The sequence below is a fragment of the Camarhynchus parvulus genome, chromosome 27, assembly GCF_901933205.1.
Source record: "Camarhynchus parvulus chromosome 27, STF_HiC, whole genome shotgun sequence".
Taxonomy (NCBI): Eukaryota; Metazoa; Chordata; class Aves; order Passeriformes; family Thraupidae; genus Camarhynchus; species Camarhynchus parvulus.
In genome coordinates this window covers 3,536,440-3,561,096 of record NC_044597.1, presented here as the reverse complement: position 1 = coordinate 3,561,096, position 24,657 = coordinate 3,536,440, and the positions used below count along the sequence as shown (strand labels likewise).

General features: G+C 68.5%; 2 protein-coding genes across 2 annotated transcripts; one reads left to right on the top strand and one right to left on the bottom strand.

Annotated features, from left to right (window-relative positions):
• The first annotated feature begins 455 nt into the window (after positions 1 to 455).
• On the top strand, positions 456 to 14,690 carry THRA (thyroid hormone receptor alpha). The gene is made up of 10 exons (XM_030966242.1): positions 456 to 500; positions 5,722 to 5,770; positions 6,737 to 6,959; positions 8,175 to 8,236; positions 10,012 to 10,112; positions 10,195 to 10,342; positions 10,828 to 11,033; positions 11,964 to 12,110; positions 12,198 to 12,456; positions 13,489 to 14,690. The coding sequence occupies exons 3-10, from the start codon at positions 6,907 to 6,909 to the stop codon at positions 13,737 to 13,739; spliced, it is 1,227 nt and encodes a 408-aa protein (XP_030822102.1). The 5' UTR covers positions 456 to 500; positions 5,722 to 5,770; positions 6,737 to 6,906; the 3' UTR covers positions 13,740 to 14,690.
• Positions 14,691 to 16,892: 2,202 nt separating this feature from the next.
• On the bottom strand, positions 16,893 to 23,256 carry NR1D1 (nuclear receptor subfamily 1 group D member 1). The gene is made up of 8 exons (XM_030966165.1): positions 23,164 to 23,256; positions 20,281 to 20,628; positions 20,111 to 20,199; positions 19,880 to 20,024; positions 18,861 to 19,324; positions 18,539 to 18,724; positions 17,495 to 17,705; positions 16,893 to 17,092 (listed from the first exon to the last, which is right to left on the bottom strand). Exons 1-8 carry the CDS (start codon positions 23,189 to 23,191, stop codon positions 16,893 to 16,895), a joined length of 1,671 nt encoding a protein of 556 aa, XP_030822025.1. The 5' UTR covers positions 23,192 to 23,256.
• Between the last annotated feature and the right edge of the window lie 1,401 nt (positions 23,257 to 24,657).

Genomic DNA, 24,657 nt, shown 5'->3' with positions numbered 1-24,657 from the left:
GGTCCCCAGCTTCCCGTGGGTGCCATCCCCAACCCCCTGGGCACTTCCCCTCGCCCCCCCTGCCCACAGCCCCCCACCCTGCGCTCACCACCCCCCGTCCTCGTTGTCGCTGTCACCACATCCCCGTGGGCACGACCAGGGCTCCCATCACACACCCTGCCACCGCCACCGTCCCCACCCCGCCATCCCCGCGTCCCGCGCTGCCCATCCCGGGGTCACCCTCCCCCGGTACCCCCGGACCCCGCCGCTCCCCCGTGGGTCCCCACGCGGGGCCGGGCGCGGCGGGTGCAGGGAGCGGCTGCGGCCGGCGGAGGGGGGCTGCGGCCGCGGCGGAGCGGAGCGGGCGGGCGGCGGGGCCGGGGGGAGGGAGGAGCCAGCGCCGTTCGTGCCGCCGCCGCCGCCGCCGCTGCGCCCCGCTCCGCTCCGCGCCCCGCACCGCCGCTCCGAGCCCCGCTCCGCACCCCGCACCGCCGCTCCGCGCCCGCCGCCGTCGACCTCAGGTACGGCCCGAGCGGCCTCGCCGGCCCGAGCGGCCCCGCCACCCCCCGGTTGTTTACCGCCGCCCGCCCCGGGCCCCCCCGGCTGAGCACGGGCGCAGTTCGGTGCGTGGAATGGCGGGGGGGCGAGGGGCGATCGCCTCGGGAAGCTCGGGACCCGCGGAGGGCTCGGGGGCCGCGAACCGCGAGGAAAAAACACGGGCAAAGATTTTTTTTTTTCTCTTGGAAAATCCGGGCGTTTGGCGTGGGGCGGGGGGGCCGCGTTCCCCCGTGGGGGGGGGGCACCGCGCCCCCCACCCCCACCGCACCCGCGGCTGCTGCATGCGGGGCACGGCGCTGCCCCCCGCCCGCCACGCCACGCCACGGGGCAGCCCCCCGGCCGTGGCCCCCGGCCCCGCGGCCCCCCGTGGCCGTGGCGTGGCGGCGTGGCGGGGTCCGGGCCGCGGCGTGGCTCTGCGGTGATGGACGCGGGGCCGCGCCGTGGGCAGGTCGCGGGGCCGGGCCGTGGGCAGGCCGTGGCCCTGTCGCGGCGGGGGGAGGAACCGTGGACGGCCGAGCCGTGACGGCGCCGTGGGGTGTCCGTGAGGGCTTTAGGGGCCCCTGTGTCCGCTCCCTGCACCCACCCCGCAGGGCGGCAGGAATGCTGCGATTTTTTTTATTTTTTAAATTTTAAAATATTTTTTTAATTTTTTTTTTGCGCCGAGAGCGGAGCGCGGGGGGGGCGGTTCGGCCGCTCCCGGTTAGGGCGGGGGCAGCGGGGGGGCGTCCCCGGTGCGGCGGGGTGGGAGGGGGGGCCTCGAGTCCCGCACCACGGGCTTCGCCCTGAGCGGGGCGCGGGGCGTGGCGGGGGCTCCCCTCTGCACGGAGCCCCGCGGTCCCGCGGGGTGTCCCCCACCCCAACCCCGCGGGGGCGGATCCTGCCCCCGGTCCGGTGTCGCTGCCGGGGTTAGGGATGCGGTCCCAACCGGACTCTGGCGCGTTCCCACTGTGCGATGCGGGGAAACTGAGGCAGGGGCGGGCGGGCGCCACGGCCAAGGTCACCCCGGGACCGCGACCTTCAGCCGTGACCCCCCCCGCCCGGAGCTGCCACCGGCACCGACACCGGAGCCGCACCGGGAGGCCGGGCTGCGCCTCACCCCGCCTGACCCCCGACGGCACCGGGGACCCCCGCGGCTCCGCTGCAGCGCTAAGGGGGCTGGGGCCGCCGTGGGGCGCGGGCAAACCCCGGTGGAACCGGTTTGGGGGGGCTCCCCTGCCCGGGGGTCTTGGCGCAGGGTGGGGACGCGGCGCGTCCCCCCTTCCCCAGGGCAGTTCCGTGCGGCTGCGTGTGCCCCCCGCAATGGTGCGGGCCCCGGGAGCGGGATCCTGGCGTGGGGGTTCTCCCCGGCACCCCTTTCCCTCCCGCGGCCGTGACCTTCGCGGGGTCGCCCCGCGCACGGTTCCCGGAGCGGGGAGCGCGGGCCGTACACGCCCGGTGTCCCCGGTGTCCCGCACCCTGCGGAGCGGGCACGGGGGGCTGCGGGCGCACCCCCGGACCCCTCCTGACGGGCGGCGGCTGCAGGAAGCGGGACCCCCTCCCGCAATCCCCCGGCTCCGCTCCTCGCCCCGCCAGCGCATTCCCGGGTCAGCGGACACCGAAGCAGCGGCGGGGCCGCCCCGGGGGTCCCATCCCGCGGACCCCCGGCCCCGCCGGACCCCGCGCAGCCGCCGGTGTGTGGGGGCGGGGCCGGACGCCTGGGTCCCCCTCCGGACTGGGGGGGAAGAGGAGGAGGAGGAGGAGAAGGGGGGGCGCGGTGTAGGCAAAGGCGGGCGCGGGCTGTGCTGCCAGGGCCCCGCTCAGGCTGGATGCGGGCGGGGGGCACGGCGGTGCTGTTCGGGATGTCCCCGGCGCTGCAGACCCTCGGACAGGGTCGGGTGACTGCAGGAACACTGCGAGCACTGTCCCTTGTGTCCTCTTCTCAAGGGGGACGGGCTCCCACGGGCGGTCCCGGTGCCGTGACCCGGTGCCTGTCCCTGTGTCCCCTCGTGGGTGCCCGCGCTGGGCACCTCGTGGCGGCCACCTCCCCCCTTCAAGCAGGGCCCCGCGGGGAGGGGACTCAGGAGCTCCCCCCCATCCCCGTGCACGTGAACCAGAGCCCCCGATTTAGAAACGTCCCATGCCGTGCCAAGGGCTGAGAATAGCTCCTGGCGTCCCGGCACACCTCCTGGGGCCAGGGGCACCCCGCGGGGCTCGGGGCCCGCAGCCACCCCAAAGAGCTGAGCCTGGGCACACTCAGCACACACCAGGTGCTCGGGGGTCACCCTGTTGGGTGACCTCTGCAGCCTGGACAAGCTGTGACATCTGGATGAGCCTCATCCTGTGTGCTGGCACAGGGGACATGCTGCTGGGGATAGGGGAGTGTGGCTCTTTCTCTGCCAGGCAGCTCTGGTAGGATGGGGAAAAGGAGGCACAGCTGAATGCTCAGACATGGTAGGAAGGAGCAGACAGTGTGGCCTTGGTTGTATGCAGAGTTCTTAGGAGTCCTGGGGGCCTTGGTTGGATGCAGAGTTCCTGGGAATCCTGGGGGCCTTGGTTGGATGCAGTGTTCCTGGGAATCCTGGGGGCCTTGGTTGGATGCAGTGTTCCTGGGAATCCTGGGGGCTGCAGAGCCAGGGCTGGATCATGGTGCAGGTCCCCACTGTGGTGATGCAGGACCCGTTGGACACAGGACCTGTCAGAGGCTCAAGGCCACAACGTTGGGTGCCCTGTCAGGGTTGGGACAAGTCACCAGCCCTGCAGCCACCAGTTGTCCCACTGTCCTACAAGTGGTGGCTTCAATGAGCCGTGAGCCACAGGGAGGACACAAACCTGGGCTCAGCCATCCTGTGTGGGGAGGGGGCACCATGCAGCGCCCCCATGGCACTGGGTGGGCTGCCCTGATGTCAGCCCCGTGGCATCCCCCTTGCTCGGGTTGCCCAGCTGCTGTGCATGCCTGGGATTCCTGCAGCCTCCTGACACAGCAGAGCACGGCGCAGCATGCTGTCCCCACTGCCACATGTGCCCACAGCACTGCAGGGCACTGGGCATGGTGTGCCGGGCACTGGCACAGGTGTATGACAGCACCAGACGCAGACGCGCGTGTGGCACATGGCACAGCCTCACACACGGGCATCGGCGCGTGCCGGGTGCCACCAGCCGTGGCACGGCAGGTGCCCTGTGCCTGGCCACACTCCCACGGCACGGTCGTGCCAGCCGGTGCAGCCAGGGTTTGTCAGGCAGATCTGTGCCACCCTGGTGCCCACCGTGACACTGCCCTGGTGCCCAGTGTGACACTGCCCCGGTGCCCAGTGTGACACTGCCCCGGTGCCCACCGTGACGCTGCCCCGGTGCCCGCATGGCCGGGGATCCCTGGCTGGCGGCCGCGGGGCTGCCCTGCCCCCAGCCCGTGCTAATCACGCTAATTGGCACCGTGGCTAAAGCGCTTAGGGCCTCACCTCCCTGACCCGGCTGGCAGCTGGGCTGGGCGGGCGCCGGGACCCCCGGAGCCCATCTGTGCTGGGGGGCAGGGACACGGCAGTGGCCCCGTGGGGCAGCCCCGACACCCACGGAGGCGGTCAGTGCCTTTGTGGAGGGGTCTCCCATTGTCTGGGGGGTCCCCGGGGGTGGGGTCTGTGGGGAGCGGGGTGCTGGGTGCCCCCGCTGGGGCGAGGTGGCTCCCGCCGTCGGGCCCAGCCCCGGACTTTGCTCCCGGGTTGTTTTCAGCCGCCTGCAACCACCCGACTCAGCAGAAACGCTCCCCTGGGCGTGGGGCTGGGCTGGGGGGGCGCCGGGGGGGCTCCCGCCGGCTGCCACCCCGCTCCCAGCCAGCACCCACCCAGCAGCACCTGGTGCTGCAGGTGGGACGCGCAGGTTTGGGTGCCGGCGGCGCAGGGGGGGGCGAGACCTGACTGCGCTCATCACACGTGTCCCGCTGGAGGAGGAGGAGGAAGAGGAGGAGGAGGAGGACGAGAAGAGCCGCCTCCCGTGTCTGTCTGTCTGGGCCGCCCCAGCGCGCCCGGGATTCCTCGAGTGACGGTTCCTGGAGCGGCACCGCAGGCTCCGCCGGGCGATCCCAGGGTGCCGGTGATGCCGAGGGTGTCAGGGGGCTGCTGGGGTCTCGCTGGGGTGGCGAACCCCGACCTAAAACGCCGCCGCCCCCCCGCCTGTAGCCCTAAACCTCTCTCGTTTGGGGCTGCACCCACCAGGCCACCTCAGTGGGGAAACTGAGGCGGGGCGGCCAAGCCCACCCACCGCACGCCGGCTTTGGGGACAGCCCATATTCCACCCCAGAGCGGTTCCACCGCCACGTCGCTGCACCCCGAGCCCCACACATGCACCGAGCGTGTCGGGGCTCTGCCGGGTCCCGGGGGAGAGGGGCGGGGGGCGGCCGGGGGGCCGGTGCCCGGCGGGGGCCGCGCAGCTCTGGATCCCTGCCAGTGCCTATACTTGGAAGTTCTCGGCGCGCCGTTCCCATATGGAACAAACATTTGCTGCAGCCCCCGGCTCTATAGGTACCGCCGGCCCCAAACCCGGCCTGAGGCTGCGGCGAGGGGCGTCCATTCCCCATGAGCCCCCCACCCCGAGGTGGGGAGTGTACCCCAGGCTGGTGGGTGCGCTGCGGTGCCTTAGTTTCCCTGAAGAGGCTGCTGCAGGCGACGCCCCCTCCTCATTCTGGGGGAACCCTCATGCGAACCCCCCGTGCGGCGCGGGGTGCTCTGCGCACCCATGGGTGCAGCATCCCTTCGCTGGTTGGGGTGCCCTCATCTAGGAGCGGGGGGGACATCAATGGGGGCCTCGTAGCGTGGGGGTGTCGGGGGGGGCCCCCCCCAGCCCCGTCCGCCGCGTTTTAAATCCGCCGGAGGAATTTCTGTGGCGGCCAAGACAAACGTGACCTACTTTCTGCTGTCCCCGCGCGGAGCGGAGGAGCCCGGGGCTGGGCACTGCGCCCGCCGCCGCCCCCCCGCGCCCCCCCCGGCCGCGGGCTGAGGGCCCCCCGCGCCCCTCACACCCCCCCGCACCGGGAGGGTCACCGGGGGGTCACGGAGGGGGGGGGGGGTTGTGAGCAGGGCCCCCCCATCGCACCCGTGGGATGTGGAATGGGGTGGGCACCGAGAGCCGGGGGTGCTGCTGCCGTCACTGGGGGGTCGGGGGGTGCCCCCCGGTGCTGCCCGTGCCCTGACCCCCCACATCGTGTCTTTGCCACAGCAGAGCTCGAAGAGGAGGGATCGCCCGGAGCTCCGGCGCCCCCCATCCCGTAAGTCACCGCCTGCCCCATAAATCACCCCCGCCCCGTAGGTCACCCCCTGAGCAAGAGTCACCCCCAGGCCCAGATTTGGGGGTGTTCAGCTGTGCAGTGAACGTGTCAGGGCTCAGCATCCGAGGGGCTTCCCTCTGCACCCCCTCCCCAGCGCTCTCCCCACCTCTTGGGGGGAGCTCCCATGTGTGTGTGCTTGTGCTCTGCTGCACACTCACAGCCCTGGGCACGTTCTCCCCCAGCCTTGCACCCCTGGGTGTGCTTTTGCACAGCCACCCACGCCTGTGCACGCTCACAGAGCCTTGCACAGCCCTGCACACGCTCTCTCACACGCCTTCCACGCTGCCACAGCCTCACGTACCTGTGCATGTTCTTGCACACCCGTGCACACACTCACACGTGCCCTGTACACCTGTGCACGCTCTCACACAGCTGTGCATGTTTTGCACACCTGTGCATACTCTCACCTCTACATACGTGCCCTGCACATCTATGCACGCTCTCACACACCTGTACGTGTTTTTGCACACCTGTGCACGCTCTCCCACGCCGTGGCACACCCGTACACACACTCACACACTTGTGCGCGTTCTCGTACGTCTCTGCACGCTCTTCCCCAACTCTGCACGCTCTTCATGCTCCCGCAGCCTTGCACACCTGTGCATTTCTCACACCCGTGCCTTTCACCCCCCCCTGCCCCGTGCACACTCTCACCCCGCTGTGCCCTCTGGCCCAGCCCCGCTGCTGTCACACCCTGCACGTCGCTCCCTCCTTGAGTTCTCACACGTCCCTCATGCCCTTGCCCAGCCCTGGGCGCCCTTGCACGCTCACACCCACCCCCATCAGCATCCCCCCCTCCTGTGGGTCCCCCATACATCCCACCCCTCCCTGGGGGTCCCCTCTGTGTCCCCTAGGGCTGCTCCCTGCCCTCTCCCGGCGCTTTGGGCTGACTCCGCCGTCCCGCAGGGTCCGGCCCGGGATGCTGCACGGTGCTGAGCACTGAGGGGCACCATGGGGTGCGCGGCGTAGCCCCCCGCCGTGGCCGCCCCGCCGTGGCCACCCCGCCGTGGCCCCCGCGTGGCGCCGGAGCCCCCCCCCCGGTCGGTGCTGAGCGCTCCTTGATGGAATTGCGGTGAATGGAACAGAAGCCCAGCACCCTGGACCCGCTGTCGGAGCCAGAGGACACCCGGTGAGCCCCCACCCCAGCGCGGGGACACGCGGGGGACACGTGTGGCGCTGCTTGGGGTGGCACTGCGCGTCCCTGCACCTGGCTGTGCCCTCTGTGTCCGAATGTCGTGTGTGTCCCCAAGTGTCCCCATACCTGCTGCACCCCTGTGCCCACTGTGTCCCTTGAATTGTCGTGCCCGGTGTGTCCCTGTGCCCACTGTGTCCCTTCTATTGTCGTGCCTGGCGTGTCCCTGTGCCCACTGTGTCCCCTGTATTGTCGTGCCCGGTGTGTCCCTTGTGTCCTCGTGCGCGGTGTGTCCCCCTGCACGGTCATCTACGTGTCCGTGTGTCCCTGGGTGGTTTGTATGTATCCATGCCCCGTGTGTCCCTTTGTCCTGGGTGTCCCTCGTGTCCCCATCCCCTCCCGTGTGTCCCCACGCGCGTTCCGTGGGTGTCCCCATGTCCTGTGCACCCCAGCTGTCCACCGCCCCCCGTACCCTACATGTCCCCAGCCGTCCCTCCCGTTCTGGGTATCATCCCCGCATGTCCTGGCTGTCCCCCTGCACCCCACGTGTCACCAGGTGTGTCCATGCCCAGGTGTCCCCCCATGGTGTCCCCCCCACTCGTGCCTCTCCCCGCGGGGGCCCCACGCCCGCCCCTCCCCTTCCCGGGGCAATTCCGGGCGGGGGGTGCCGGCCCGGGGTCACCTTGGGCTGAACCCCCCCGAGGGTGGGGTTGGGGGGTGCGGGGTCCCCGGGTCACCTCCCCCGCAGGTGCCCCTCCCCCCCACCGCGGGGCCGGGCGCGCGCGGACCCCCGCCGCCCGCCATTGGCTGAGCCCCCGATGACGTCACTTCCCCGCTCAGCCAAAAGGACATTTTGTCTTTGACTGTGAATGAGCCCTTCCCCCCACCCGCCCCTCCCCCACCCTTCCCCCGCCCCTCCCCCACCCCCCCACCCTTTCCCTTCCCCTCCTTTCCCCTCCCCCACCCCCCCGGGGCGGTGCCGTGTCCCGGGGGGGGTCCCGGGAGGGCTGTTCTGGGTGGGGGGGCGTCCCCAGGGCCCTCTCCAACCCCCCCAAGCCGCACCCCACCCGTGACATCGCCGCGTTGGGACCCCCGGGCGGGGGCTGCAGGGAAGAGGGTCCCAGGGGAATTTTGGGGTGCTGTTAGAATTTTGGGGGGGCAGCGGGAATCCGTGGGCACCGTCCCAGCCTGTCCCCCGCGCCGCTCCCGCAGGTGGCTGGATGGGAAGCGCAAAAGAAAGAGCAGCCAATGTTTGGTGAAGAGCAGCATGTCAGGTACGGGGGGGCACCCGCGGCTCCCGCTGAACCCCCCGGGCACCCCATGAACCCGGCTGGGCACCCCCGGCTCACCCCGGCACCTCATGGGCCACCCTGGGGGCCCCGAATCCTTGCCAGGGTCCCCATGTGTCACCTGGGTCCCCCAAAGTCTGTGCACATCCCTCGTCCCCAATGGGCACCCCAAGATTCCTGTGCCTGCCCACCCCAATGTCCCACGGACACCCCTGGGCTCCCCGGAGTCCCATGGACACCCCTTGTCCCCTGTGGGCACCCCAATGTCCCACAGACACCCCAGGTCTCAGCTGGGTTCCCTGGAGTCCCACGGACACCCCGTGCCCCTGTGGGCACCCCAAGATTCCTGTGCCTGCCCACCCCAATGTCCCACAGACACCCCAGCTCTCAGCTGGCTTCCCCAGAGTCCCACGGACACCCCGTGTCCCCTGTGGGCACCCCAGGAGCTCCCATGTCGTTGCCCCGACACCCCATGTCCCTGGTGGGCAGCCCGAGGTCCCCATGCGTCCCGGGCACCCCAAAGTCCCCTCCACCCCGCACCCCACATCCCTGCAGGGTCCCCCGGGGTCTTGTCCCCCCCCCCCGGCTCCCCGCGGGTCGGGGCGGTGCTATCGGGGCGGCAGCGCCCTGGGGTGGGCGATAAGGGGGGCCCCGCGGGCGCTGCCCCCCGCCCTGCCCCATTCCCCGGCGGGGAGCGGCCGGCGCCGGCGGGACCTGCCCGGGGGGAGCCGGGGCGTGCGGCTCCCGCCCATCCCCTGCACCCGCCCCGCTCCCTGACAGAGGGGGAACACCCGGGGACCCCCACATCCAGCCCCTGCAGAGCGCCACAGCGGGCTCGAGGGGTCCCCACGCCTGCGTTTGTGGGATCCCGGGGTGCTGGGGGCACCCCCCGAATTGTGGGTGGCACCCGGGCATTCAGCCCCCTCCCCATCTCCCCCACCCCTCGGGGATTGCCACGTCCTGCTTCCCCCCCCGCCCCAAAACACGAGGGTGGGCTCCTGGGGGGGACAGGAGGGTGCTGGGGACCTGCTGATGATCCGTGCCTCAGTTTCCCTGAGCAGTTGGCGGTGGGGAGGCTGGGGGTGGCTCTGGTCCCCGGAGAGCAGCGGGGACAGTGTGTCTTTGTGTGCCAGGGGGACAGGGACCCCCCCCGCTGCCGGTTAATGGGATAATGGGGGCTTTATTGGTGCGGGGGGCTCGGGCACCCCCCACACACCCCCAGCCTTAACCCTTCCCGTGCCAGGCCAGGGGCAGTGGCGGGGTGGGCAGCGCTGGGTGCAGACAGAGGGGAAACTGAGGCACGGAGGGGGGAGGATGTACTGGGCATCCCTGGCATGGGGGGTGATGCTGCATGTGCCAGGGGTCTCTGATGTGGGGTGTGCAGAGGGTCCCTGATTCAGGGGTCCTGGGGGGCCCTGATGTGGGGTGTGCAGAGGGTCCCTGATTTAGGGTTTCTGGGCATCTCTGATTTGGGGTGTGCAGAGGGTCCCTGATTGAGGGTTTCTGGAGGGTCCCTGATGTGGGGTCTGTGGGAGGGTCACTGGTACAGGGGGCTCCAGTGGTCCCTGATTTGGGGTTCCCTGTCATGGAGCACTTTGGGGGCCACTGACTTGGGGGTCCCTGACATTGGAATTTCTTCATGGGGTGTTCTGGGGGTCTCTGGCATGGGAATCCCTGTCATGGAGCACCCCAGGAGTCCCTGCTGTGGGGGGCCCTGCCCCGGGGTGCCCTGTGGGTCCCTGACTCGGGGGTTCCCCCAGGGTACATCCCTAGTTACCTGGACAAAGATGAACAGTGCGTGGTGTGCGGGGACAAGGCCACCGGCTACCACTACCGCTGCATCACCTGCGAGGGCTGCAAGGTGAGCTGGGGCAGGGGGGGGTTGGGGGGCTCAGGGGGGGCTCAGCAGGGCTCACTGTGTCCCCCCCTTTCGCCCTCCCCAGGGATTTTTCCGTCGGACCATCCAGAAGAACTTGCACCCCACCTACTCCTGCAAATACGATGGGTGCTGCGTCATCGACAAGATCACCCGCAACCAGTGCCAGCTGTGCCGCTTCAAGAAGTGCATCTCCGTGGGCATGGCCATGGACTGTGGGGCGGGGGGCTCGGCTGGTGGGGCAGGTTGAGGTCCTGGCACTGTGGGGCACTTTGGGGTACCCAGATCAGCTGCAGGACCCCAGGGCAGGTTGGGGTTCCAGCACTTTGGGGTACCAAGATCAGCTGCAGAACCCCAGGGCAGGTTGGGGTCCTGGCATTGTGGGGCACATTGGGGTGCCCAGATCAGCTGTAGGAGCAGGCTGGGATCTCAGATGCTGCAGTGGGGTGGGATGCACGAAATGGGGGAGTTCTAGCTGATTGTGGGGGTCCTAGATGATAGTGAGGAGCTTTGGGGAGGTGGGTTGGGGTCGTGGTGCTGTGGAGTGAGTTGAGATGCCTGGAGCAGCAGGAGGAGGCTGGGGGTCACTGTGGGTGCAGCTGTGGGGTGCACAGGTTGGGGGATCCCCGCTGATGCTGGGGGGTCACTGTGGGGTGCACGGGTTGGGGGATCCCCGCTGATGCCAGGGGGGTCCCGGCAGTGGTGCTGGATGACTCCAAGCGGGTAGCCAAGAGGAAGCTGATCGAGGAGAACCGGGAGCGGCGGCGGAAGGAGGAGATGATCAAATCCCTGCAGCACCGCCCCAACCCCAGCGCCGAGGAGTGGGAGCTGATCCACGTTGTGACAGAAGCTCACCGCAGCACCAATGCCCAGGGCAGCCACTGGAAGCAGAAGCGGAAATTCCTGGTGAGGGGATGCAGTGGGGGGGGCTCTGTCACCACCCCGGCCCCAGCTGGGATCTGCTGGGCACTCAGCACGCACGTGGTGGCAGTGCCAGGGTTCGGGATGTCACCGTGTCCTTGGGCAGTCGAGGGGGGTTGGGACATTGCTCGGCGTCCTTGAGCTGGTCACCCCCAAAGGGTTCAGGGGTGAGCAGTGACCGAAGGGGACAGCTGTGCCCGCGGGTGGCCCTGGCCTGGCCCTGCCGCTGGCCCTGTCATGCAGCTCCCTCTCCTGGCTGCTGCACCGGCCCTGCCACGGCTGTTCCCGGTGACATGAGAGGGGGCAGGGTCACATCACAGCCCCCTGTGGGTCCCAGGGAGGGGGAACAGGGTCACACTGCACCCCCAACACCACTGCCCACCACGGGGGTCCCAGAGGGGGGACACGGTCACACTGCACCCCCATGTGCCACTGTCCACTGCGGGGGTCACAGAGGGGAAAGAGTCACTCTGCACCCACTAACACCACTGTGGGGGCCACAGGTTGGTCACACCATGGTCACACCACACCCCCAGTGCCACCGTGGGTGTCCCAGGGCGGGACATGGTCACACCACACTTCCAACACCGCTGCCCACCATGGGGGTCCCAGAGGGTGACGCAGTCACACTGCACCCCCAAACCCAGTGTCCACCATAGGGGACACAGTCACACTGCACCCCTCAATGCCCCAGTGCTGTGGGGTCCCAGGGGTGACACAGTCACACTGCACCCCTCAATGCCCCAGTGCTGTGGGGTCCCAGGGGTGACACAGTCACACTGCACCCCTCAATGCCCCCAGTGCTGTGGGGTCCCAGGGGTGACACGGTCACACCACACTCCCCAATGCCACCACGGTGATCCCAGGGGACATGTGGTGACATGACACCCCCCAACACCACCATGTCCCCCACAGCCTGAGGACATCGGCCAGTCCCCTATGGCCTCCATGCCTGACGGGGACAAAGTCGACCTGGAGGCGTTCAGCGAGTTTACAAAAATCATCACCCCGGCCATCACCCGCGTGGTCGACTTTGCCAAAAAACTGCCCATGTTTTCAGAGGTAACAGCAGGCTGGGGACTTCGGGAGGTGTGGGGTGCTCAGCCCAGGGTCTGAATCACACCAAACCCCCCCCAAAACTGCCCCCAGCTGCCTTGTGAGGACCAGATCATCCTGCTGAAGGGGTGCTGCATGGAGATCATGTCGCTGCGGGCGGCCGTGCGCTACGACCCCGAGAGCGAGACGCTGACGCTGAGCGGGGAGATGGCGGTGAAACGGGAGCAGCTCAAGAACGGCGGCCTCGGCGTCGTCTCCGATGCCATCTTCGACCTGGGCAAGTCCCTCTCTGCCTTCAACCTGGATGACACCGAGGTGGCCCTGCTCCAGGCTGTGCTGCTCATGTCCTCAGGTAACGGGGTGATGGACACGCCGGTGCCCAGGGAGTCAAAGGGTTTGTTGGGTGGGCACCCCAATGCTCAGAGTTCTCGCTGTCCTGGGGAGGGGTTGGGTGGGCACCCTGATGCCAGAGATCCCCTGCAGGTTTGGGGAATTGGGTGGGCACCCCAATGCCCAGAGGGTGTCCATGGGGATTGTTGTGTTGGCATCCCCTTACCCACAACCTCCAACATTTGGAGGTGCATTGGGTGGGCACCCCCATGCCCAGAGGGTGTCCATGGGGATTTTGGTGTTGGCACCCCCTTGCCCACAACCCCCAGCATTTAGAGGTGCATTGAGTGGGCACCCCAATGCCCAAAGTCTTCACTGTCCTGGGGGTGTGTTGGATGGGCACCCCAATGCCAGAGCCACCAGCATTTGGGGGTGCATTAGGTGGGCATCCAACCTGATGCCCAGAATCCTCAGTGTCCTGGGGAATGTTGGATGGGCACCCTGATGGCAGAGCCCCCCATCAACTTCAGAGTGCATTGGGTGGGAAATCATGCCATGCCCCCCCCCCTGGATTTTGGGTGGATTTGGGGTGGGCAATCCCAATTCCCAGAGCTTCAGGCAGCTGTGCCAGGCTGGGAGGGGCCCCAGGAGAATGAGGAGGGCACCCAGGAGCACAGGCTGAGCCTCTGGGGATCCCTGCCAGGCTGGGGTGGGCACCCCAAGAGCCAGGGGGTGTGTGGGACACTCAGCCCTGTGGGAGGGAGAATCCCTGCAGTGCTGGACTGGGAGAGGGACTCCTCCATGGGCAGGGAATGCCAGGACAGCAGGGAGAGGTTTAAACTAAAAAGGGGAGATTGTGTTGGGTTATTGGGAAAAAATTCCTCTCTGTGAGGGTGGTGAGGACCTGACAAAGGGAAGTGTCCAAGGCCAGGCTGGATGGGGCTTGGAGCACCCTGGGACAGGGTGGAAGGTGGACAGTGGGAGGTGTCCCTGCCACCCACCCAAACCATTGTGTGATTCCACCATCCCCTGACGATTCCTTGGGTTCCTGCAGACCGGACGGGGCTGATCTGCGTGGAGAAGATCGAGAAGTGCCAGGAGACCTATCTGCTGGCCTTTGAGCACTACATCAACTACCGCAAACACAACATTCCCCACTTCTGGCCCAAGCTGCTGATGAAGGTGACGGATCTGCGGATGATCGGCGCCTGCCACGCCAGCCGCTTCCTGCACATGAAGGTGGAGTGTCCCACCGAGCTCTTCCCCCCTCTCTTCCTCGAGGTCTTCGAGGACCAGGAGGTGTAGGGACGACACCACCCCCACCCTGTGCCCCCCAAACCCTGCTCTGGCCCCCCCTCAAATCTTTCTCGTCCCCTGTAAGGACAAGGGGATGCTGTGCCCAGGGTGGGGGTCCTGCTGTGCCCCCCAACAGCCACCCCCCACGCCCCCCACCCCGCCCCAGGACTTGACGAATTTTGTTTGTTTGCACAGGGAAGGGCCCCGACGGTCGAGCGTTCCCTTTATTGTCCTTCTCTTCGTAGATTATTATTTTTTAAGCATTTATTTCCCTCCCTGAGAGGCTAAAATATTAAACTAACTGCACTTTGGAAGGAGGAGGAGGAGGAAGAGCAGGGAGGAGAGGAGGGGGCTCTGGGCTGCACAGGGAGAGGCTGCCCCGGCTGGGGGGCCGTGGCCATATGCACTTTTGGCCGGGCAGCAATTTGGGGGGCTGGGGTGGGGGCCAGGACCCTCCCCCATAGCAGGGCAGGGGCTGGGACCCCCATCCCCCATAGTGGGGTGAGGGCCAGGACTCCCCCACAGCAGGGTGGGGGCACAGGGGGGGCACAGCAGTGGCGAGGGAGACCCCAGCCCATCGGGGTGCAGGGCTGGTGGACCCCTCCCCACCCCAGCCCACTGGGTCTGCCCCGGCTGGGGTGACCCCCCCGTGTCCCCCCCTTATCCCCAAATTTGGGGCCAGAATTGGGGTTTTGGGGGTTTCTCTTGTCTTTTTTTTTGGGCTGAGAGCAGACGATTTTTGTGCCAAGCGCCACGGATGGTGGGCGCTGCAGGACACTGGGGGGGGGGGGCACTCCCCCCTCCCCAAACCCCCCCAATTTTCCGTTGTCCTTTTTTTTTTTTGTTGTTCTTTTTCCCCTTGTCCTCGTGGGTTTTGTCGTGTCCGTCAGGAGTTGCAAAGGCCCCGGAGGCGCTGGCTGGGGGGGGCTTTGGGTGCCCCCCCGGGACCCCCCCACTGCACTACTGCCCCGGCCCCCCGGCAGCAGCACTTTGGGGGGGCTGCACCCCCCAACTGCCCCCCAGTGCTTCCGGGGGGGCCGGGCTGAGGTGGGGGCCGGCAGGGGGAATCCCACAGGGGGCTTGAGTGGGGAGGGGGGGCACAGCTGCGAGGGGGCACCCGGGAATGGTTTTATCACCTTTTTAAACTCACCCCCAAATTTAGGTTTGTGAATTTTTTCTTACCTCAGGCGGAGGCCGAGGGGGGGGTGCGGGCCGGGGGGGGGCCGGCAAGGCAGGCCGGGCCCACCTAAGCTAATATATATATATATATATATATATAAATATATATAAAATATATAATTTTTGTAATTAAAAAAAAAATCTTTTTACGGGTCGTTTAAAAGCAGAAAATCCCAACACCAGACACGTCCCCGGCCCCCCATAGGCACAGGGGGCCGGGCTGGGCTCCCCCCACACCCCAGACTCCCCCCTCAGCCATGGGGGTGGTGTCGGGGGGCCCTGCCAGACCCCTTGCAGCTGGCTTGGGGGGCACAGCGGGGCTGGGGCACCCCGGGGTGCCCTGGGTGGGGGCGCCTGCCCCCAGCCCCAAATACCAGCGCCGGATTGGACCTTGGTGCAAAATGTCTTAAACCCCCACCCAGGGGCCTGGCTCGGGGGGGCCCAGCTGGGATCCCCACTTTGGGGGTCCCCGGTTTGGGGGTCCCGGCAGCACCGGCTGCGGGCGGTGCAATAGGAGCCGAACACTAACGCCCGCACTGGGGGGGCACAGGTTCGGGGGTTCGCCCCCCAGCCCTGGCAGCGCCGGTCCCGCCTCGCGCCTTCGGGCCACGGGCGGGGCCGCGGCACCCGGGTGATGCCCCCCACGCCCGGCGGTGGCCGTGACGGTGCCGTGGCAGTGCCATGCTGCTGCCGTGGCCACGCGTGCTGCTGCCGTGCCAGCGCCGTGGCTGTGCCATGTCGGTGCCAGTGCGAGGCACGCTGGCGCAACGCCGGTGCCACGGCCACGCGTGTCGTGCCATGCCAGTGCCATGGCAACTCCTGTTGGTGCAATGAGGGCGCGGTGCCGGTGCCGTGGCCGTTGCGGTGCCGTTCCATGTCGTTGCGGTGCCGGTGCCGTGTCCCCGCGCTGCCCGCGCGTTCCCGCGCACACTCCGTGCGACACCGCGCGCTCCCGTCGCGACACGGGACGTGTCTTAATCAGCCCCCGTGACACTCCCCTCCCCCGAGCGGCCACACGGGGCCCTGGGGCAGCTTGTCCCGGGCTGGGGGGGGCTCAGCCCGGCCCCCCCCACCCGCTGCCCACCCGCACGCCCCCCACCCTGTACTCCCCCCATGCCCCCTCCCCCGGGCCGTCCCCGCGTCTCCGTCTCGCGTCGCCATCGCACGTCCAGCATCCAGCGTCGGTCCCGGGGGGCCACAGCGGTGCCCCCCACCCCTGCGCCACCTCCCCCGGGCCACCCCCCGCCCGCGTCCCCCGTCCCCGCACCCCCCTGTCCCCCCCCCGTCTCCCCCAAGCACATACCTCATGGCTCCAGAGCTGCCCCTGCCCGGGGGGCGTCGAGCCCGGCCAGCCCCTGGCCCAGCACAGCCCCGGCACGGCCCGGCTCGGCTCGGCGCGCCCCACGCGGGGTCCCCCACTATGCAGGGTGCTGGGGGGAAGGGCGGGGGGGGCGGGTCGCGGCCGGCGTCGCTGAATGTAGGGGCGCGGGCCGGGGGGGCCGTGGAGCCCCCGTGACAATCACAGTCTGTGACGTGCGATTTTAAACCCTTTTGTGTTTTGGTCAGGATTTTAAAGAAAGATATTTTTATGGTAATTGTTGCTGGTCTATTTTACTATATATTTATGTAATAAATATATGATGAAAAAAAAACCAACCAACCAAACCCCCCCAACCCCAACCACCCCCCTCCTTTAGACCCACCCCCCTCCCCAGCACGGCTCTGCGTCCCACCCCCGGCCGCCAGAACGGGGCTGTCGGGGCGAGGGGACCCCCCCGGCGCTGCCAGCGGTGCCGTGGGGTTGGATTTGGGGTGGGAGGGGGGTCCCAGCATCCTGGCGCCCACCTCGGGGTGAATCCCTGCGAGTCCGATGGGAGCCACGGGGTCGGTGCTGCCCCGGGGGAGGGGGAAGTCTGTGTGTCCGTCCCCCCCCGCTGTGGTGTATGTACAGGGGTGCGCGGGAGGGGGGTCCGGGGGGGGGCACTACTGGGCGTCGATGCGGAAGGAGAGCAGCTTCTCGGAGTGGAGGTTGTTGAGGGTGCGCAGGTCCGGCAGCTTCAGCAGCAGTTTGGTGAAACGCGAGGTCTCGGCCGGGCGCGTCTTCAGCACGAGGGCGCGCAGGGCCCGCAGCAGCGTCTCCTGCAGCTGCTCCACCGATGCCGTGTCCTCCATGCCCGAGCGGTCTGACGAGGCAGGGGAGGGGACACGTCAGTTCCACCCCCAAAACCTCCTGATCGCACCCCAGCATCACCCCGATCCCAGCACTGAACCCGCTGGTATTCCCCCCGTATCACCTCAATGTCACCCAAATCCCATCCCCGAATGCCCCAAACACCCCACTAACCCCCTGATCCCAGCCCCAAACCCTTCGATTCTTTTCCAAACTCCTCTGCTCCCAGCCCCAAACCCCTCACTTCTTTTCCAAACCCCTTTATTCTTTTCCAAACTCCTCTGATCCCAGCCCCAAACACCTCAATTCTTTTCCAAACTCTTCTAATCCCAACCCCAAACACCTCGATTCTTTTCCAAACTCCTCTGATCCCAGCCCCAAACACTTCGATCTCCCCAAATCCTCCCGTGCCCACCTGCTGAGACCAGGACAACGGCAGTGAAGAGCCCCAGCTCCTCGTCACTGAGCTCGAGGGCGCTGAGCTTCTCGCTGAAGTCGAACATGGCCCCCAGCAGGTCTCCCATGCCCATGGCCCACAGCTCCTCCAGCCCGTACCGCGTGCGGCTCATGAACGTCACCGTCTGCTCCTTCACGTCGAAGAGCGACGCAAAACGAACCATCAGCACCTGTGGGCAGGGGGCAGGATGTGGGACAGGCCACCAGGCAGAGCCACGGGCACCGTGCTTCATGCCAGGGACATCAGTCTTCATGTTACAGGTCCCAAATGTGGGGCACGGCCGTGCCATGGGGCACCAGGCAATGCCAGGGGCACTGTGCCATGCCATGGGCTCTGTGATCCATGTTGTGATCACCAAATGTGGGGTACCACGCCATGGGCACTCTTTTTCATGCTACAGTACCCAAATGTGGGGTATTACAGTCCCACAGGGCAGCAGACAGTGCCAGGGGCATCGTGCCATGCTATGGGCTCTGTGATCCATAGGTGAGGTACCATGCCATGGGCACTGTGTTTCATGCCATGGCTCCCAAATGTGGGGCATTGCAATGGGGCATGGGGCTTCATGTTAGCCCGTGGTCCCCAATTGTGGGGCACCATGCCATGCCTGGGGCATCGTGCTCCATGCCACAGCTCCCAAAAGTGTGGCACTGCAGTGCCATGGGGCACTGTGCAATGCCAGGAGCACGGTGCTGCATGCCACAACTCCTGCTTGTGAAGCACTGCAGTGCTGCAGGGCTCCATGCCAGGCCTCAGGGCACCGTGCCATGACAGGGACACCGTGCTCTGTGCCACAGATCCCAAATGTGGGGCACTGCAGTGCTGTGAGGCACCAGGCAATGCCGCGGGCGCCGTGGCTCTCAAATGTGGGGCACTGCAATGCCACGGGGCTCCTGCTGTGTTCTGGCCCACTGTCCCCGTGCTTTGGGGCTCTGTGCCAGTCCATGGGGCACCCTGTCAGTCTGTGGGGCACCATCGAGCCCTCACCATCCCAGGACGTACCTCAAAGGTGCCAGCCTTGAGCAGGGTGACCTGGTCGTGCTGGGAGAGCGCCTGGAAGCCGGGAATGTGCTTGGCGAACTCCACGACCTCGCGGACGGCGGGGGTGAAGCTGAGGGAGAAATCCTCCCAGATCTCCTGCACGGAGCGCCCGCTGCGGCCGGGCACGTGGCTGTTCATGGGGCACGCCTGCGGGGCAGCGGCGGTCAGCGGGCACCGGGGGCTCCCCCGGGCTCTCCCCACCGAGGGGAGGGGGGCACGGACGAGGGGATACATGTGATTAGCAGCTAAAAATAGCCTGGGGTGGGGGAGCGGGAGCGCTCACCGGCAGGACGTCCTTGGGGCCGCGGGGCCAGGGGCACCCCCGCGGGGCCGGGGGCTCGGGGTAGGCGGCGGGGCACAGCCGGGGCTCGGGGGCCCGGGGGGCCCAGGCGGGGGGCGCGTCCCAGCGCAGGAGGCCGCTGTCGCAGGCGGGAGGGGGTCCCAGCTTGTCGTGCGCGTAGATGAAGATCTCCTTGTGCGCCTTGGCCACCTGCGCGATGACATCCTCGGTGGCCCCGCCGGGGCTGGGCGAGCGGGGCGGCGTCAGCTGCTGCGGGAACTGGGAGAAGCAGGCGGGGGGGGCGAGCGGCGGGGGGCCGGGGGGCGCTGAGTGCCCCCCGCCCTGGGTGGGACCCTCGCCGGGCCCCGGCATCGGCGGTGGGGCGCTGGCCATGCCGCCCATGGCGCTCTGCATCTCCGCCAGCATCCGCTGCTTCTCCCGCTTGGGGATGCGCCCGAAGCGCACGGCTGAGGGGGGACACCGGGGTTAGGGGGACATCAGCGGCTGGCGGGGACACCCCCATGCCCCCCCAGACCTGCGCTATGAGGGGGTGATGGGAGCAGGGCTGCATCCCTGCCCCGGACTTGCAGGGGACACGCAGCTTTTAAAATTGGAATACTCGGTCCTGGAGGGGACACAGAGCCCTGAACATAGGGGGACACATCCCGGGAGGGGATGTAGAGATCTGAGCATGGGGGACGCATCCAGGGGAGGGACATACAGCTTGGATGTTGGGGGAGCCGGTGTGGGAGGGGACACACAGCCCTGGCCATGGCGGGGACATGCGGCTCTGGGCACGGGGCACCCAGTCTGGGAAGGGACACGCAGCCCCACATATGGGGGTGTCCCAGGAAGGGGGGACACATCCCGTCGGACAGGCACAGCACCCAGCACAGGCGGGGAGCCAGCTCCAGAGGGGAGGTACAGCCCTGGAGACATCCCGGGAAGGGACAAGCGGGGGAAATCCCACCCCCAGAGGGAATCCCCGCCTCGGGACGTCACGAGGGTCCCTCCGAGCTCACCATCACGGGACATGCCGACCAGCAGGCACTTCTTGAAGCGGCATTGCTGGCAGCGGTTGCGGTTGATGCGGACGATAGAGCAATTCTCGTTCTTGAGGCACTTCTTGTACTGGATGTTCTGCTGGATGCTGCGGCGGAAGAAGCCCTGCGGGGCGAGCGGCGGGGGAATCACTGCGGGTCCCCGCAGTGTGACAGGGGCTCCGTGCCCCATCCCCGGCCCCATCCCAGTACCTTGCAGCCCTCGCAGGCGTGGACGCCGTAGTGGAAGCCGGAGGCGACGTCCCCGCAGACTTTGCAGAGCAGCACCATCCCGTTCAGCTCTGCGGGGGGACGGGGGTCAGCGGGGTCCAGGGGTGGGGAGACCCCCGTTACCCCCCCCACCCCCCCGGGGCCCCACTCACTGGTGACGGTGCTGCCGGCTTTGCTCGGCGAGCTGCGGCGCCGCTCGTCCGCGGGGACCGGCTGCACCCCGGGGAAATTCACCGAGGAACTGTACGAGGAAGAGGAGGTGGAGGAGGAGGAAGAGGATGACGAGGAGGAGGAAGGGGAGCCGTCTTCATGTGGGGCCAGCGTGGCTCCGCCATAGGCGCGGGAATCCTGGAGGGAGCCGGTGGGCGACGGTGGGAAATAGGTGGGGAAGGGCTGCGAGCCCGACTGGGAGCTCCCGTTGGAGCTGTCGCTGCACAGGGACACGGGGCTGGTGCGGGTGGGAGAGGCGCCGCTGGAGCCCACGTAGCTGATCACCCCACCTGCAGAGAAAAGGAGCCACTCATGCACCGAGCTGTGCCGGGCTCAGCCTCCCCCGACTCGTGGAGGTGGCTGGGATGCCCAGGGAAGCACCCCGAATCCATCGGCAGGCAGGATCCGTGGGCATCCCGCGCAGCCACACGTGCACCGAGCCGTGCCAGGCTCAGCCTCTGCCAGCTGAGGAGGGGGAAACCCCTCGGAGGGCGATGGCAGCCCCAGGTGGGGTGGGATCCATAGGGAAGCATCCCAGATCCACGGGCATCCCGGTGGGCCGCTTATGCACTGAGCTACACCAGGCACCGCGGGGGTGGGGAAGCCCCCCAGAAGGGAATCGCAGCCCCACGCGGGGTGGGGTCTCCGGGGAAGCGCCCCGGATACATCCCGGATCCGTGGATATCCCGCTGCGCCGCACGTGTGCCGCCCACCCTGAGTCAGGCACCGCACCCAGCGGCAGCCACGGGCCACGGCCCCACGTGGGACGGGGACAGCCGGGTTTATCCGGGTACGTGCCGGCTGGGGACACGGGCAGGGCACCCCGGAATTGCCTGCAGGAGGAATGTGGGCTGGGAACCCTCTGCAGAGGTGAAATCAGGAGGTCACAGAGTTGCTGCTGCTGCCGTTCCTGGCTCTGTGCCTGCAGCTCCCGCCCCACAGCTCCCGGGACGGTCTCACGGCGCAGCCCCCCGGGACGGAGCCCCCCACGGCACTGGGGTGTCCCCAGTGCAGCCCCCCCATGGCACCGGGATGCTGCCAGCGCAGCCCCCCAAACTGGGGGCGGTAAGTCCGCACTGCAGGACTGAGGAGCTGTGTGAAGACCCCCGAAAATGGGGAGCAGGATGGGGAGGGACACACGCGTGGCCCCTGGCTGAAGGCACAGTCATTGTCACCCCACTCACGGGGCAGGGACAGCAGCACCGGGACACGACTCCGGGCTGGGACACGTGGATGGTGATGTCGGGGACACACGGGATCACCAGGGCCATGTGTCTCCCGCCGCACACGGTGCCGCTGGCACAGATGCCACGCGCCAGAGCCAGCTTGTCACCATCCCCCCCCTCACTGAACCACCTCCAAAGGGGGTCACCGAATTGGGGACAGTGGGTCCCACCGCCAGGGCAGCTGATCCTGGGGACCCCCCGCTGCTAAGGCACCAAAATAATTGGGGGATCCCCGCACCCCAAAGCCTCGGGACAACCATTTTAGGATATGGGGTGCGGGGATTCCCCAGAAAGGCTTGCCCCAGAGAGAGGGAAACTCTGTTGACCCCAAAACAGAGGGAACCCCCCCAAACAGCCTCCCCGCAGCCCCCCCCCAAGCTCAGGCGGCCTCACGCCGCCGCCCCACGTGCTCCAGCCGCACGTGGACCCCCTAAACCCCGCCCCTTCACGCTTTACCACGCCCACCGGCCTCTCATTGGCTAAACTCCGCCCCGCCCCTTCTCGTTGCCCCGGAGACAGGGCCGCCCCCCCAATGAACGGCGGCGTCCCCAGTTCCGCGCGTGACGTCATCGCTGATGTCATGTGCCGACCAATGGGAGGGGGCGGGGCGGGGCTGAGGGGAAAACAAACTCCGCACGTGGCAGCGGCGGGGAGGGGGACACGTGCGGGGGGGGGACACGGGGGAGGGGGGGGCACCGCCTCCGGTCCCCCCCCTCCGTCCCTCCCGGTGCGCAGGGAGCCCCGACACGCGCGGCACCGCCTCGGCCGTCCACGGGCTGCCAGGTCCCGTGGCCCCGGTGCCGCTGATAGGGACACCCCGCTCCCCGCCGCCGTCCCCTCCGGTCACCCTGATCGGTCCCGCCGCTCAGTACACCCCGATCCCAGTGCGCTGCCCTGCGGTCACGGTTCCTGGGACACCCCGGTCCCGCTGCCCCAGGAGACAACACCCGGACCCACTTCACTCCCCTCCGGTTCCGCTGCCCAGGAGACAACAATCCCTGCTCTCACCCTTCCTACCCCCGCGTCCAGCACTCTCCGGCGTTCGGGAGCCCTCGGTCCCGGTCTCCGGGACACCCGGGTCCCGCCGCGCTCCCCTCCGATCCCGCTGTCCGGGACCTCCCGGAACACAGATCCCCGTTCTCAGCCTTCCTATCCCCGCGTCCCGGACGCTCCGGCATTCGGGACACCCCGGTCCGGTTTCCATCCCTCCTGCCCCGATCACCGGAGCACCCCGGTGCCGGTGTTCACGTCGCCCCGGTGTGCAAGACGCCCGGTACCGGGGGGCAGCCCTCCCTACCCTCCTCCCTGGGACACCCCGGCCCCGCTGTCCGAGCCTTACCCCGCTCTGCAGGACCCCCCGGTCCCGGTAGGACGGAGCCCCGTTCCGGGACGCGGTCCCAGTGCGCATCCTGCCCGGTCGGGCGTGCGGGACCCCTCGGTCCCGGTGTCCGGACCCCTCCAACTCGCGTCTCAAGCGCGCAGCCCCTCTCCGCGGTCCCGGGGCGCTGCCCCCCGATCCGCTCCGGTGCCGGGGACCGCTGCCGGTGCCGATGCCCGCACGGTGGTCCCGGGGGTGGGGGGCTCCGGCGGGGCACTGACCTGTGCTGCCGGCCTCGGGGGCCGCCATCCTGTCCCGGCCCCGTGAGCCTCCCGGAGCGGAGCCGCGCCGAGCCGTGCCGCGCCGCCGCCCGGTGCGGGCTGTTGTGCGCCCGCCGCCCGCCCCGCCGCCCCCGCACCGGCCGCGGCTGCGCACTGGGCCGCACGCGGCGCCGCCGCCTCCCCCATGTGATTCCCGGGGACAGCCTCGTGCCCCAGTGACACACTTTCCGCCGGCGGCCCCGGCCCCGCGCCGCCGCTGGGGAGCCCGGGCTCGGCGGGGACCCCCGCACCGGGGCCGCCTGACGGACCGCGGGGACCGGGACCTGCACCGGGACCCGCACCGGGGAACACGGGGTGCCCCGTCGGGCAGCACCGCGCGGTCCCCGCCCTGGGGACCCCCGGGCGCAGCAGTGTCCCCTGCACTGCGGACACTTGGGTGCAGCACTTGACACATCTGTCACCTGGCCCGACACCGTCCCCCCAGTCACGGCACTGGCAGCCCTGTCACCTTGCACGGCGCTGTCACCTGCCCTGGCAACACCTGAGCGCGGCGCTGGCTGTCCCCTGCAGCGGGGACATCCAGGCACAGCGCTGTCACTCTGCCTGGCACCTTCCCCTGGGGGTACCTGGGCACCCATGCCACCCCGCACAACACTGGGGACACGCAGGTATCTCTGTCACCCCTCAAAGCGCAGCCCATAGTCCAAGGGACACGCAGGTACCCAGTAACCCCGCGTGGCACTGGGGACACTCAGCTATCCCTGTCACCCCACATGGCACCGTCTCCTGTGCCCACCTGTTCCAGCAGCGCAGCCCGCCCGCTCCAGGGGTGCCTGTGCATGGCACAGCCCCCGGCACGGCTGTCCCCCTGCCGATGGTCCCCTGCTGTCCCCACGCTGCCCGCTGTGGCACGTGCCTGGCATCCACATCCCAGCCTGGCCCCGCTCCTGCCTGCCGCGGGGGCTGCGGCAACGCCGTGCCAGGGCACACTCGGTGGCAGATCTGGGTCGCGGAGCCGGCCGGAGCCAGCCCAGCCCCGGTGGCACCGCGGGGCTCCGTGGGTGCTCCTGCAGGAAGGTTTTGGGGGTGCAATGTGCCGGGCGCTGCCCTGGCCCCCAGGCAGGAGGAGAAGGAGCAGAGCACGGATGTGCCAGCGCCGGGAAATCCTCCGAGCTCATCCCGCAGGAGGGGAGGCCTCCGGTGTCCCTGCGAAGTACCCGGGGAGGGACACCAGAGCTCTGCACCCCAAAGACCCCCTGGAACCCCTCAGCTGGCGGTGTCCGGGGTTTGCTGGGAATGGTCCGGGATTTTGGGGTTCCCCAAGGCACTGGGGCAGTGGGAACACCCCGACACCCCACAGGACGTGCCCTTGCCCTGAGTCACGGGGCGGGTGCGCGGTGCCGTGGCACCTCCGGCCGGGAGAACCGCGGCAGCTCCCGGAAGGATGTGTGGGGTCAGGCGGGAACGGGAACGGGGGACCCTGGGGGGACGCCC